General features: G+C 39.2%; 2 protein-coding genes across 2 annotated transcripts in view; both read right to left on the bottom strand.

Annotated features, from left to right (window-relative positions):
- mctp1b (multiple C2 domains, transmembrane 1b) overlaps positions 1 to 1,951 on the bottom strand; it is a gene marked incomplete in the record, with an annotated part of 43,969 nt that extends 42,018 nt beyond the window's left edge. The window contains 1 exon segment of the mRNA XM_042223516.1: positions 1,285 to 1,951. Within this exon segment, the coding sequence (XP_042079450.1) occupies positions 1,285 to 1,779 (495 nt within the window).
- Positions 1,952 to 4,047: 2,096 nt separating this feature from the next.
- The window catches only part of sept5b (septin 5b), a 15,542-nt gene continuing 9,307 nt past the window's right edge, over positions 4,048 to 10,282 (bottom strand). Inside the window, exons 8-12 of the mRNA XM_005928974.3 lie at positions 8,405 to 8,506; positions 8,058 to 8,154; positions 7,813 to 7,948; positions 7,104 to 7,206; positions 4,048 to 6,914 (exon numbers count right to left, since the gene is read on the bottom strand). Of these exons, the coding sequence (XP_005929036.1) occupies positions 6,852 to 6,914; positions 7,104 to 7,206; positions 7,813 to 7,948; positions 8,058 to 8,154; positions 8,405 to 8,506 (501 nt within the window). The 3' untranslated portion in view covers positions 4,048 to 6,851. The remainder of the gene's footprint in view (positions 6,915 to 7,103; positions 7,207 to 7,812; positions 7,949 to 8,057; positions 8,155 to 8,404; positions 8,507 to 10,282) is intronic.

Below are 10,282 nucleotides of genomic sequence, written 5' to 3'. Positions count from 1 at the left end.
GTCTTTGATTTTATTTATTTTCTGCTGTGTTTTACTTGCATCTATTTTAAAGAGTGAGTGTAAACACAAAAAATATTTTATTTTATGTGCTGGAATGTGCAGAAAATAGGTTTAAATGTTAAACAAATTTCTTCCAGTCAGAGAATGTTGCATATAATTAATTTTTTTTTAAAGATTAAAACTAATAAAACAAGTTTTAAAAAGAGACTTTTCCATTTGATTACATTTTGTATGATGGATTATGCAGAAAAAGTAGAATTGGGCTGAAAGATCTATCGCTTTATCACCTATTCAGGTTGTAAATCTAAGTAATTAATTACTTTTGACAATAAGTAATCAGTAAAGTAACGGGATTGCTTTTGGGGGAAGTAATCAGTAATTAGTTACTGATTACTTTTTTCAAGTAACTTGACCAACACTGATTGCTACACTCATCTTTGTTTCTGTCTTTTCCCTCACCCTCAACCAACTAAATGTCCTGAGATCTCTTCCTGTTAAAGGGGAGTTCTTGTACCCTGTGATTGCTTGGTGCTTCTTCGTACTCTGATGGTTATAACCATCCACATCCACAACCATATAGTTTGATTAGGTGGGCCCCACCTGTGTCATCAGTGCTAAAAAATATATTGATTACCTCACTTTGCCCCACCTGGGGCACACAACAACAGCCTATCCTTAAATTACTGTGTTTGCCCATGTCTATCCCAGGTGGAAAACCCAAGTGGGTCCTACTTGTGTTTCCCATTTTGGACCAAGTTAAGTGTTTCCCATGTTTGACCCAGCTAGGACCTACTAAAAGTGCCCACTTGGGATTGCCCATATGGGTTTAATGTGAAAAACCCAAGTAGGCCCCATACAAAAAGCCCAGTTTGAGCCCATGCCCACATGGTACCCATCCAGCCCAAGCAAACACCAGGTGGGGCCCATATACACACGTTGGCTGGGTAGGGCTCTCTCTGATAAGAATACCACACAATAATTAAATACTTTATACAATGACTACTCTTAACTACTTAAAACACAGTAATGTGATGTAAAATGGAGATCACGGAACAGTTTTTTATTTTGTCATTATCTGTTAACCTATCAGATTTTGACGCATATGCCATTTGACACTTATCGCGTTACAAATCTTGTCATGTACTTGCTTGTTTCCGCTCACACACTCAAAACTTGTGATCGTTAACCTGTCAGTATGAATGAGGGCTAATCTAATAGTTACAGAACTGGCTCTCTCAGACATATATTCATTTGAAAACCCAAATCATCGAGGCAGGAGCTCACCAGCTGATCCTCACTGCTCTCCAGATGTGTCTCCTCCGCTGCGGCAGCTGTTGCTGCGTCGCCCCCGCCATCGCCGTCCGGAGGCTCGGCCAGCCTCTCCAGGCACGCAGACCCCAGAGAGGAGCTCTTGTGGTGGGACTGCACCAGCTGAGACACCGTGGGTTTGTTTGGGCTGGTGGACTTGTGCTTGATCGAAAACTGCAGCTTGTCCCGGCCGACTGCTTTGCCGCAGAGCTGTGCCTCCTTAATGTCCACATCAGCCGGAGAGGAGAAGAGCAGGTCGGGCTGCGAGGAGGAGATCACCCGGTCCAGGACGACATTTTCCTTCCGCTTCATCTTCTTGAACATCCACATGCCTCGCTCCTTCTTGTCTTCTGGCTCTCTGGCGCCCAGCTTGGGGCTGAGCAGCGGCTTGGCTTTGGCTTGAAACTGTTTCCACATCGTGTTTTGTTGGGATGAACTGCTCTCATTCTCGTCCGCCTCGCTCCGCTCCATTCCCGCCTCTACTCGGAGCTCCGGCAGGCTGTCACATCGGTGGACAGGACCACTGAAATACCCCGTTTGTACTATTTCGCCGCATCAGACGGCTGCAAACGCGCCGAAACCTGTACCCACAAGCACGGAAATACTTCCTCCAGCCAACAGGGCTGTGCGTAGCTCATCTGAAGACCTGAAACTAATGACGTAGTGCCCCTTACCCTGCACCATCAAACAGTCTACCAATAAGATCAGTTTACCATTAAACTTTAGATAATTTGTAGTACAGAAAGTTTAACTGCACACCAGTTTTTCATTGACAAAGTATATAACTGTATATGAAAAATAAATGTTTAGACCTCATCAACAAAGAGATGAGCTACAATATTCTCACATGTAACCCTCAAAATATATAACCCCAGCAGAAATATATATTTTTATTTAGTCTCTTTGCTTTTTATACAGTGAAATTACATTATTTACTCTCCTGCACTGAAAAAAACCTTTGTACACAGTCTGGGAGTAACTTAAACTTTGTCTTTGAACATTATTTGCATTATTTTAAAAGAAATCAAATTATTAAAATTCATTTTACGGGACCTTAGAAACAGTGGGTCAGTGTAATAGTATAAATAATAACCAGCCTGGTTTACGACGCCTATTACTCTTTTTGGATGAGACGACGAGATCAGTGACTAACTTAAGCCTGAATCCAAATGGACGGGGTATTACTCAGTGGGTGTCCTCAGGATGAGCACCAGACACAAGCTGCTAAAGCAGCTGGATAAAAGGGACATTCGTCTTGTGCCAAAAGAAAGTTGGCAATGAAGCAACAAATGATGAAAAAGCATCCATGAACCCTGACTTTAGTGCATGTCGTTATGAAAGTTTAAATGGCAAAGAAACATCTTCAGGATCTAAATTTGTTTGATGGATTTCAATTTCAGTTCAATTCACTTCCTTTTATATATCACCAGATCACAACAACAGTTATCTAAAGCCACTTAATACTGTAAGGAGACCCTACAATAATACAGAGAAACCCAAACAATCAAATGACCCTCAGACAAGCACTTTGGCAACAGTGGGAAAGGAAAACTCAATTTAAACTGGAACAAACCTCTGGCAGAACCAGGCTCAGGGAGGGGCAGCAATTTGTCAAAATAGGTTCCTATGTCGTCCAGTGGTGCACTAATCTTAGTCTCTCACTGAGCATGCTCCTGTGACGGGCCAGCACATCAGGAATTGGTTGGGAGGTATTGTCCAGCATTGTCCTTATCTTGGACAGCGTTTACCTCCCCGATACCACCGTAAGGAAGTCCAGCTCCGTCCCCATAACATTACTGGCCTTGCAGGTCAGTTTATTGAATCTGTTGGCATCTGCGACCCTCAACCGGCTTCCCCAGCATGCAACAGCATGCAGGATGGCTCTGGCCACAACAGACTCATAGAAAATCCTGAACATTGTCTGACAGATGTTAAAAGACCTCAGCTGCTTCACAAAATAGAGAGGACTCTGGCCTTTCCTGCAGTGTCCAGGGTTTTTTAAATTCAGTCCAGGTTATTATCAGTGTGTACTCCGAGGTAGTTATAGTCCTCCACAATGTCCAAATCGACCACCTGGATTGAAACAGGGTGACAGGTTTCCTGGTCCTCCGAATGTCCACAATAGATTCCTTGGTCTTTGTCACGCTGCAGATGATTCTGCTCGCACCATGTAACAAAGCAGTAAACCACAGTCCAGTACTCTGTCTCATCACCGTCACCAATGCATCCAACCACTCATCAGAAAACTTCTGAAGATTGAAGGGCTCTGTTCAGCGACTGTAGTCCTCGGTGTAGAGGGAGAATAATAAAGGGGAGAGGACAGTCCCTTGTGGTCGCCCAATGTTGCTGATCACCTTGTGAGACACACAATGCTGAAAGCGCACATGTTGTGATTTTCCTGTCAGGTAATCAACAATCCAGGACATGTGAGAGGCATGTACCTCCATCGCTTTCAGGCCTGATGGTACTGAATGCACTGGAAAAGTAAAAAAACACAACCCTCACAGTGCTTGCCAGCTGGTCTAGATGGAGGTAGACATGATTGAGCAGGTAGATGATGGTTTCCTTAACTCCAGAGCACTGCTGGTAAGTGAACCGAAGGGGGTCCAGATGTTGGTTGAGCTGAAAACGTTTAAAGTATGGAGAAAGAGCAACGGAAACAGAAACAGACTGCATGCCGGTTAGTTCATGTGTCTGCAATAACAGACACATGGTAAAATAAGAAGACGGACACAAAAGAATTGTACACAAAAGAATTGTTTTATTTGTACCTATTATGGCCTTGTTATACTGCAAATCACTATGTTACGCTGTTCCTGAAAAGGGCTATGTTATAAAGAAAACTGTATCATCACCACATAATAAAGCTAGTATGTTACAAATATGGGATGTAGAACAATTTTAATTCAGGAAATATTCTCTAAAGCATTTTCAAAACCTCTGACATGACAGTTCATAAAATAACATCCGTAATATGGTAAGCATCAATGTTTCTTACACAGTGAGGATGTCGCCATTTAACCATGAAATTAAAAATAAAATACTGTGTCATTGTTGCACATATGACAATATCATAGTTGTAGTAAATAGTTGTCAAAAGATCCATATAAACAGAAAAAGTAACTGATGAACAACAGACACAAAAAGCCAAACAACACAGCGTTCCTCTAAATCCAAAACAATTTGCATAAAATAAAATCCTCAGTTGAGGACTTATAGCCAAAGACGCTTGGTTTAAAGAAGTACTCTGACGGAGCCTTCTTCCTTTAATGTTTATATTATTCCTCGCACTGGAAGCTTCGCCATCACTTGTCTTATCCTGCAGGTAACATTTGATCTGTGATTTTTTTAAATAACGACAATAGCTTTTTGGATTGAAAAGACTGATGTTTACCAACATATATGTTTTTATTATAACTATATTCTGTTGGTGAGAAACAAAGCGTTGATTCTGTTGGGATTTCTTTGACCCTTTTCCCATATTGTTTTCATCTTTTTACACAGCCAAACACACTGAAACAGTGTTCATCTGTCATAAATTAGAGTTACATGTTAATGATTTATGGTAATACATACAAGCTGATTTTTAATCTTGTGTGGAGATTTCAGTATTCCAAACTTTGGTTCCATATATCTTCCTTATAATGTAAAATCTCTGATGAACATGTTGCAAAAAGAGTGTAGAGCTCTGATATGATGGCTTTTTATTGTTTTTGTACAGTTTCAGTGAAAGTCTCATCAGCTCGATGTATATTTATTTCGACTTTAAATGCATACATAAAACAAAGTTCCAGATGAATCTGACTGATAGTATTATTGCTGTAATTATTATTACCATTACTGTTATTATTATGATAGATATTGCAACTTTTCTGTTACCACAGCAATCATGAAATAGAAATCTGATATTGCAACAGTCCTGTTGTATATAATACAGAAACTATCTTGCACTGAAATGCAAAAAGGCAACATGAAATATACACCTGGTAACCCACAAGTGATTTTGTCTTACTGGATTGAAGTTGGTCTTAAAGTCAATTTATGACTACCCCTCTATAGTAGTGGCCACTTGGTATTTGATTAAACTAATTGTAACATTTGTTACATACAACAAACTACGAGGACTGCATGAACAGCATGCTCTGCTTGTGGCTCTGTTGGCTCATTCAGGTATATCTTTTTGCCAAACAGTGGAACTGCTTCACCTGTTTTGATGCTGCAGACCAACGCTGATCATTCATTGTGAATGTCATGAAGATGGTTTTATTTTTCTTTGTGTGGGTTTGTAGAAATACCAAATATTCTTAAAAAAAATAACAGCATAAAAAGTTGAATTTTGCATATTATGCCCCCTTTAAATACATGGATTTAAAAAGCATTTTGGCATTATCTTGTTTACCAGGCAACCCTTAAAGAGAGCCTATTTTGCTAATTTCCAGTTTTACTTATTTTTCTACAAACAGCTAGGCCAGGTAGGAGGTGGTTCTGTACTCACGTCTGTGTGCGCCAGATGACCACATTATGAAGACCCACTCTCACTGACATCATGCAGAGCCAAAACCAGAGCTCATGTGAGCCTCTGGCCATGTTTAAATAAATAAAATCAGTTGTGTGAACATCGAACACTATAACAGCACTGAAACAAAATAGGTTCCCTTTGACTTTTTAGGATTGATATCTTTTTAGGTTGCACGTTACTCTTCCTACTCATAAATGCCTAGATTATTCACAATGCAAGACAACTGCAGACAGACGTGTAGGAGACTGTAATGTGCTTATTAACTGTACATTATATAAAAGATGGATGCACCACCAGGTTAGAAAAGTTCAGCCAATGCAGAAGAGTCTTGATGTGTAATACCCCACCCAACCATCTCTGGGTTTAATAGAAACCCATTTAAAAACATCAGCATGTCCACTCAAATACAAAGTACTTTATATTATAATTTCAGTATTATGGGAAATAAGTTATTAGACTACTCCTGATCCTGAGTCCTGATCAGGACACTGATTATATTAAGCCTGATTAAGCAGATATTAAACCTCAAAGAGCAGTGTGTTTCTCCAGTCAGCATTTCAGTTCCACTCACTGTATCATCTGACCATTGTAGGAAAACCCCACATTCAGAATAAGTATTATTAGTATTGTTATTATATTACCAGCAGCTGTTCCAGCTGTTTGTCAGTCCACAAGTACAGTACAAACAATCAGTGAATAAACTACTTAATTCATTGAGGGCATACATGGAGCATTTCAAGTAAACTAACCATCCCTAAGCCTGTGGTCTAAAGATAACAAAGTGCAAGCTACTCCCTATTGTTTAACATGACTCATTTGGCTAATGACTGTACTTTATCAAACGGCAAAAACATCATGCTGTCATTCATCTACTATATTTTTTGTGACCAGAGTTTAAAGAATTAGGTGAAATGTTGACACTGAAGAATTTTTCATCTCAACCCCTAAAAACATGGCATCGGTGAGGGATCACTGCCATCTAAATAAAGACATAAAGGGACAGAGATGCTGTGGGAGAGGGGAGTCACAGTTCCTGTTCATGCATCTGCTGCTGCATCTTCTGGAGCATCTGCTGCATCCTCCTCAGCTACAGACACACCAGATAAACACAAGACAGAGACAGGGGAGCAAGAGGAGCATGAAAGACAGCTTACATAATAACACATATGGGTCATCAATTCACATCAGTGTCTTGCTTATATAACACCCACTGTAATGTATTATTGAGCATCTGAGGTATATCACAGAGTCACAGAGTCGTGTTTTTGACACTCACTTCTTCATCTTTCGTCTTGATAAGCTTCTCAGCCTCAATATCTGGTGTAGACAGTGGCAGAATCGGGTTGGGGCTCTCCACGCGCTTATCTGCATTCATCTTACTGTAACAGGACACATAAACATGAGGGATGAGAACAACAGGCTGCCGGCTTCCATTTGTTTCGCAGTCATCCATCACAGTAACACTGGATTTTTTTGTCAGCAAGACAGGAAAATGAGCTAACTCGTTCTTCTGTCTGCAATGGAAGCACAAAGTGTTAAAGCCTTTACTAACAGGATTGTTATCTGATAATAACTTCATTTGAATTATTATGATGGTAGATTCAAATGCAAACAGAAACCAAGGCTCCAAAGTAAAATTGATGAGATAACAAGTCAAACTTTTGACTTAGTAATAAAGTCACATAATTTGGCTACGCAACTAATGACACAAAATTATGAGATTAAAAATAAATGTTGTGTTATTAAGTAAAAATGTATACTCACATTTGGAATATACATATATACTGACTGCTCAAGAAAACTTTAAAAAATTACAAGAAAATCATGGTCTTAAGAAGTGTAATGTAATGAAATGAACTTTTTGTCACATACTTTTTGAATATGTCAAAGATCTACTAATCGCCCTGGTTTTGTTCTCCATATCTCAGTTTTACTCATAATTAACCATGTTTTGTGACCATGTGTAGGTTTTGTCAGGTTCACACCTCGTCATGTTCTGGATGCACTGTGCCCTGTAGTTCTCATAGTGACAGTCACCGGTGATGTCCTTCAGGTCGTGCATGTGGGTTCTTATCAGCATGGTTCTCAGCTTCACAAAGTCGCAGTGAGACGGGTTCTCCACTGCACGCAGGACAGGATGAACGTGAGGGTGAATCCAGACAGACTGTTGGCCAATCAGAATTGGGAAAGACAGCCGCACAGCTGCAACCTCCAGTTTAGAGTTGCTTACCCTCCACAATGCCCCAGGGGTAGACTCTCCCTCTCACTCTATGACCTCGAGCTTCTACCACAGTGTTGCTACCAATCACAGCAAACGGCGTGCTCTCCTGCATCACAAGCAGCAGCCACAGAGGAAAGATTCAGATTCCTAATGTCAGAATAAAAGTACAAATACTACTGTTTTATTTAGTGGTACTTCATTCCAAATAAATGTTTTCAATTTCATGTTTTTATTCAGCTAGAAGTAAGCTTGTATTGAAGCAGGGGTTAGTTGCAGCTGTCATCTGAAAATAGAAAACCATAAAGAAGGAAATTAAAGACGCTGTTTTGGACATATTCAATGTGAATCCTGCTCACCTTCAGCTCTTTATCTTGCTGCTTGAACTCTTCATCCTCATCCGAGTCACAGTGAGGGAACTGATAGATCTTTATCCCATATTTATCGATCTCTTCCCTCACCTGGAAGAAAAAACACATATGAGATGTGATGGATAGCAGCAGAACCACACACATACATACGCCCACAGAATGAGAAAATTTAGCAAGAAGTCAGTGCCCTTCTGTACTGTATATGAAGGCTTTAGAGAGATGTATGAATCATCCTGCGCTAAAAAGAGCTTCAAAAGATTTGCATGTCATCACAGAACTGGACCACAATTTAGGCTTCAAAAATGAGACAAAAATGGATCCTTTATTTTATCATTTTTTGTTATGTATTAGAAAAAACAAATAATAAATCATCAAAAACAACAAAGATTTTTCCAGCTCAGACATCAAAGGTACACTTTTATGAGACAGTGTAGCTGTTGCGTGCTATGCTTGCAGCACCCAATACCAATAAAAAAGTAAATTTGAAAAATTTTGTTTAGGAAATTGTTGATTATTTTGTTACGTAGATTATACATATCTTCACGAATACTCTTTCTTTGAGTAATTTTGTATTCAGGGCCACAGAAATGTTGTTTAATAGTACTTTATATGTTTTTAACAATTTAATATTTGTTTAATTCCTATGCTTACGATATTATAATGCAATGCTAGCACTAGGCTAAAAAAATGTGTATTGTTTCAAAAAGATGCTAGCTGTGGACTGTCACATAAATAAAGGAAGTAAATGTTCAAATAAATTTGTATTCTTTTGATAATGTGGGTAACAGGGTTGCATCGGTTGAGTGACACTCAGAATAGTCAGAACAGATGAGAAAAACACAAAATATGTCAAAGAGGAGGCCATGAGGTTAACACAGAGCTCAATCATGTCACTTCCTTTTTGTTATGTATTTAATATATACTTTACGTCAGTTTATTTAACATTTATGTGTGTTTTTCTTAAGTTTTTGGTTGATATTTGGTCTCCATTAAAATTACAGTGCCATAATACTAGCAAAAGCATCTCCTAGTGAAAATGCAATGTGAATGCTGAAAATGTGAAGATTTTGCCTGAAAGGTTTAAGAATATTTGAAATATTCAAAGCTCAACTTGCAGAATAAGCTTAATTGCATAAGATTACCAAAAGATCAGCCAGCTTAAGTGTAAAAAACGAGAGTACCAAAACCTGAAAATGTGCTAAACAAAACAAAAAAACATACACAAACTAATCTTAATTTGTAGTCTAAGGAAGACTACGATGACCTGGGTGACTGAGAACCTTCACAGACATAATCTTAATTTGCTTAAATTTGTGTAAAGGAAAGAGAAAGACATTTTTTTTAATCATTCTCCACCCTCTTAGAGCAGGTGATGTCATCATGCAGTGGAGGAATAAATTCCATTAACTCAGTTTTCATGTTTGTAAAGTTTATTTATGGATGTGAAAGGGATTACTATTGCAAAAAAAGTAATTAAATTACTGTTACTTTCCCATAAGCACGCTGTGTCACTGCGTTACTGAACCGTGATTTTGTTAGTGAGAGTGTCTCATGATAATGACGTAAGCGACGTTCGTGGTAACAGACGTGTGTAGATCAACAATGGATAATATATAGAGTGTGGGAGAGAGTACGACCGTGCAGCATTTAAAGCTTAAGTGCTGACATTACTTTGCATTTGACTCCGTAAAAAGTGTCAAAAACATTAGCGTCCACTGTTCACTGCGTGGGAAGAAAACTTCTTTTTACAGCGAAAAAACTGAGCAAGTACTGAGCACGCTGCCACGGGAATGTGAAATTCACAGAGAGACCCCCGGATACTCCCACTGACATGACCGCTGCAGCACCGGGCAAACCTCCACTGGC

Source organism: Haplochromis burtoni, unplaced genomic scaffold, assembly GCF_018398535.1.
Source record: "Haplochromis burtoni strain Fernald_Lab_line unplaced genomic scaffold, NCSU_Asbu1 Contig_113, whole genome shotgun sequence".
NCBI lineage: Eukaryota > Metazoa > Chordata > Actinopteri > Cichliformes > Cichlidae > Haplochromis > Haplochromis burtoni.
This window is presented reverse-complemented; position numbering and strand designations above follow the sequence as displayed.